Genomic DNA, 5,129 nt, shown 5'->3' with positions numbered 1-5,129 from the left:
AACTCGTAAATAAACAAAATCCTCAAATCCATCACTGTACACGCATACATACACACTGTCACATAGCTATAATGAGTATTTCTGCCAAATTTGGTGAAAATTCGTTCAGCAGTTTTCCAGTAATTTTGCAAACACACAAAAATGAGTGATTACAATACCCTGCTTTCGCTTACGTGTGCAGGGCTAAAAAAAAAAAGGCTTTGGAAGGGTGATGCATACCCTGCACACAGATAAATTTTTTCACAAATTATAGTGTCACTTACAATGCATTGCTTGCCCATGCTTTTTAGTTGCACTAAATTAAGCTTTGTAAATGTTTGACTAAACTTGCTTATTGGGAAATTTGTAAGTTTGATTTAATCACCATTATAGGTATTTATACTCCAGCGAAATTAAGAACTCGTAAATAAACAAAACCCTCAAATCTATCACTGTACACACGCACATGCACACACACACAGATTCACATATTTATGTATGTATGTACCCACATGAGTCTACACGCATAGGTAAACCATGATCTATACACATGCAGATGAGGGTTGATTCATATGAAGATGAAAATGAACAAAATGAACTACTTATAGAAAATATTGCATAGAATTTGAGAAGTGTTTTGAACGTCTTTCAATGATTGCAGCTGAATCAAACGTACTGTAGTTCGTTGTTGGGTATAAACATAAATTTGTAAGTTCGATTTGTTATTTATTTAGGATGAAAGGTAGACTGTGATGCATATGTGCAAACTGCCATGCTACATGACAGTGAAACATGGGCCATGAGTGCTGAGGGCATAAAGAAATGAAGCTAGTATGATCTGCTGGATGTGTAATGTCAGTGTGCATACACAACAGAGTGTAAGCGCCCTGAGAGAAAAGTTGGACATAAGAAGCATCAAATGTGATGTGCAAAGGAGACGACTGTGCTGGTATGGTCATATGTTATGTATGGATGAGGACAGCTGTGTGAGGAAGTGCCACACCCTAACTGTGGAAGGAACTCTGTTAGAGGTAGATCCAGGAAGACATGGGACGAGGTGGTGAAACATTACCTTCGAACGTTGGGCCTCACAGAGGCAGTGACAGAAGATCAAGACCTTTGGAGATATGCTGTGATCGAGAAGACTCAGCAACTAAAGTGAGATTGCAGCCATGGCTGAATGCGGTGTTGCATGTCTGGCCCATTTAAAAGTACCCTTGATGCGTCGGACGATATGATACGCTTGAGAAGACCTGTTGAGTCAAGTAAAATCAGAATCGTAGCTGTGGCCAGTGCCCACTGACTGGCACCCGTGCCAGTGGCACGTAAAATGTACCATCCAAGCTTGGTCAATGCCAGGTCCGCCTGACTGGCTCCCGTGCCAGTGGCATGTAAAAAGTACTATCTGAACGTGATCAATGCCAGGACCACCTGACTGGATCCTGTGCCAGTGGCACGTAAAAAGCACCCACTACACTCTTGGAGTGGTTGGCATTAAGACGAGCATGCAGCTGTAGAAACACTGCCAGATCAGATTGAAGCTTGGTGCAGCTGCTGGCTCTCCAGACCTCAGTCAAACCATCCAACCCATGCCAGCATGGAAAATGAACATTAAACGATTATGATGATGATGATTTATTTATTTATTTTTGTTTTTTATAGGTATTTTATAGCTATTTATACTCCAGTGAAATTAAGAAATCAACTTGTAAATAAACAAAACCCTTGAATCCACACATACACACACATGCAGTCACATATCTATGTATGTATTTATGTATGTTTGAAGATAATCAAACCAAATTTTCATCATTTCAAGCCACTCACCCAGTGTGTATTTGTGCCAAATTTGGTGAAAATCTGTTCAGCCATTTTCCAGTAATTTTGCAAACACACAGATGAAGATGAGTGATTACTATGCTCTGTTTTCACTTACGCACTTAGGGTTATAACTAGCATTTTATTCAGTAAAGTTTATGTCATGCTTAACATGCTATAGGTTAAATGCCTATCATTGTGAGCCTACAGAATTTCTTGGAGATTTTATTTATAATTTAAGTAGACTACTAACATAATCCATTATAGCAATAATGGTCCATTACCATCTTCGTTATCATAAATTGTTTATTGCCATTTTTCTAGAAATTTACTTTTGCTTAGTTGCTTTATGGCTTACCTCTTAAGTTACTATCAGCACTTTTATTCCATTTGTGGTGGTGGGGGGGTATATTTTCCTCTATTTGCTGTCTGCTATCAGCTCATCATTTCTTCATCCAGTTATCATCCTCAACTTGCATCATATGCTTCTACCTTTGGTCCTAAGCTATCTCTTGCTTGAAATCCATTAACAGTTATTTCTGGTTATCATCTGATGATTCAGGAGTACTGCTCTATTCTCTCATGTAGTTTTTTTTGAGAGGGTCTTAATACTTTAATTGATCATGTACTGAGCAGGTTCTCACATCTCTGACCAAATTTCATTCATTGAAGACTTTTGTAACATGTTGCCAATCTCTTTGTATATAATTACCAACTTTCCTTAAGGTGTGATTTTTTTAGTGTAATGAAGGCAACATATTTATGAAGTCAGATCCTCTGAAATAGAGATAGCTCTTTATCTAATAAGTCATTCACTTAAATTTTAGTATTGCAATAAAGATAATCAGTTTAATTAAAATGATATTTAGATGTCAAAGCTCTTCCATACAGTTATGTCTAATAAAAAAGTCAAATGATCATTCCAAGAAATCCTTTAATTTGTTCTGTTCTAACATTTCCTCTTTAAAGTGATTCCATCATTTACATTTCAGATGATATAATAAATTTAACCAAAAAATACTTGAAGGATGATGAAGAATTGGATATGTGATCTAAAACCATGAACTCTTGTTTGGTTTATTACAAAAATTAGAATTATGTGCCTTAGCAAAACTTTAAAAAAATAAACTACTATAATGAGCAAATTTTCATTAATTGCTGATATCAATATTAACATCAGTGAGAAAAGCAACACCAGGTAAATAATAATTATTATTATTGCACTTAACCAAGCATAGGGCCAGAAATTTTGCAGAAGTTGATTAAATCAGTCCCAGTACTTGATTGGTACTGTATTTTATTGACCCTGAAAGATAACATTGACCTCAGCAGGATTTGAACTTAAAATGTAGAGCCAGAACAAAATCTGTAAGGTATTTTGTCTGATACTTGTAATAATTATGATTTCTTTGTTAGGCTCATATCTATGAAAAGATTTTCTTCATTTAAAATGAAGTTAACAATTATGTAAAAAAAAAAAGGAAGCATTTATGAAACAAAAAATTAAAATCAAAACAATGTTACAAATTCATTGGATTCAAATAAGTAAAAGAAATTTAGTGTTTGTAGTTGTTAAGGAGACTTCCTATCATAGTTTCACACAACTAGTCTGTTTGTTCCTATTCTTCCATGTGATATTGGCCACTCTTAACTGTTTAATCTAAAGATAATGATAATAATAATGATGGAAACCATACAACAAAACAGGAAGTGTTCTTAGATATGAGCTCACAACATAAATAGCAACATTCATTTATCACTATTTATCTTGAGTAAACTGCAGCCAATTTATCTTTGAATGACCTGTTTTCTTTAATCAAACTGATTAAAGAAAATCATTTGTATATGGAGCATTAAAAAGCTTAAACTAAGATTGACTATGCAGTGATAGAAAAATATCAATTCTTAACTAATGCTACTTCTAACACACATAAAAAACAAGACAACTCTACATCTGTTTCTGCCTGATTGAGCATCATTAGCAAGTATTCAGTCAAGCCAGAAGTTGATAATATCTTAGCAAGTAGCTAAATAAATATACAGAAATGTTTATTTGTTGGCTTAAAGAAAGAAAATTTGTTGAAAATTAAAAAAATTCAAGTTCTTCTCCACATCATAATGGGTGGAAGAATATTTAATACATGCATTGTTTCATGTATTATCTAACATATAGCTGGCATATCAGAATTAATTAAAGACAGTTAATTTTTAATTATAAACTGGTTAAGTACAATAGTCAAGAGAACATATTCATATTTGCTCCTACTGAGCCTTATCAAATTGGTTGTAGGTAGAAGATTTAGTTTCCATTAGACAATATGCATGTGCAGATATGATTTCTGAGTGAACTGGGGCACATAAAATTTAGTGCACTTACTAAAGAAAACCTTCAACAAATATGCTTACACAAGTATATGAATACCTGTTGAGAATTGTATTACAATAATTAATTTTAAACCTACTTTTATAGTTTTCACTAAATCTTGGAAATATTACTTACTAAGTGTTTGATTAAAAATGTAATTAGGAAGTTTTGTTGATAAAATTTTTTAAACATACATTGGCTGAATATTCAAGGTGTTCCATAGCTGATTGAAAAAAATAGTTCCAAAACATGAACTCCAGTTGTTTTAGAGTTTGTTTATAAAATATTTGTCTGATGGTACTATATTCTTAAGACATGCAGACTGCATTTTATTATTGAAGGAAATTATAATTTATTTCCTTTAGAAATGAAAACTTTTGTATGATACAAACTCTGATATAAATAAAGACCTGGAAAACAAAAATATCTTGGGCAATAAGGTTATTAGGAGTTTGGGCTTCGTGGGTTTATATAACAGGTTTTAGAAAGTTATTTGTTTTGATATGTTATTTCCAGGTAGTTTTTAAATCATAATTTAAACATTAACTTTTTTCTTGCAAAAAAAGCAATGAACTTTGTTTGACCAAATTGAAACTTCTGCTTTTTTAATACTTCTTTTCAGTGGACAAATGATTCCATAAATTGTATAAAACTGGTATTGTAAAAGCTGAAGCTTTGCTATTATAAAATGCATATACAATACCAAGTTAATTATATGTGAAATCAAATCACAATCTCTGGTAATAAAACATTTTTTAAAACATTATTCTCGATGTTTGAATTGTATCTCATATTTGAAATAAATTTCCTAGAAAAATATGCCTTTACTATTGAAAAATGTCCAATATATTATTTTTTCACATTTAAACGTTTTGCAAATGTGCACTTTTTATTTCTGCACCTACATCTATGACCAGAAATAAAGTCGCAGCTGGTACTCTAGAATCTTAGTTTTGCTATGTATCAT

General features: G+C 32.9%; 1 protein-coding gene across 1 annotated transcript in view; it reads left to right on the top strand.

The window, feature by feature from the left end:
• Nucleotides 1-4,928, top strand: part of LOC106876227 (single-stranded DNA-binding protein, mitochondrial) — a 17,521-nt gene extending 12,593 nt beyond the window's left edge. The window contains exon 6 of the mRNA XM_014924700.2: nucleotides 2,790-4,928. Within this exon, the coding sequence (XP_014780186.1) occupies nucleotides 2,790-2,848 (59 nt within the window). The 3' untranslated portion in view covers nucleotides 2,849-4,928. The remainder of the gene's footprint in view (nucleotides 1-2,789) is intronic.
• The last annotated feature ends 201 nt before the right edge of the window (nucleotides 4,929-5,129 follow it).

The sequence above is a fragment of the Octopus bimaculoides genome, chromosome 5 (assembly GCF_001194135.2).
Source record: "Octopus bimaculoides isolate UCB-OBI-ISO-001 chromosome 5, ASM119413v2, whole genome shotgun sequence".
NCBI lineage: Eukaryota > Metazoa > Mollusca > Cephalopoda > Octopoda > Octopodidae > Octopus > Octopus bimaculoides.
Note: the sequence above shows the minus strand (reverse complement) of the source record. Positions and strands in the feature narration are given on the sequence as shown.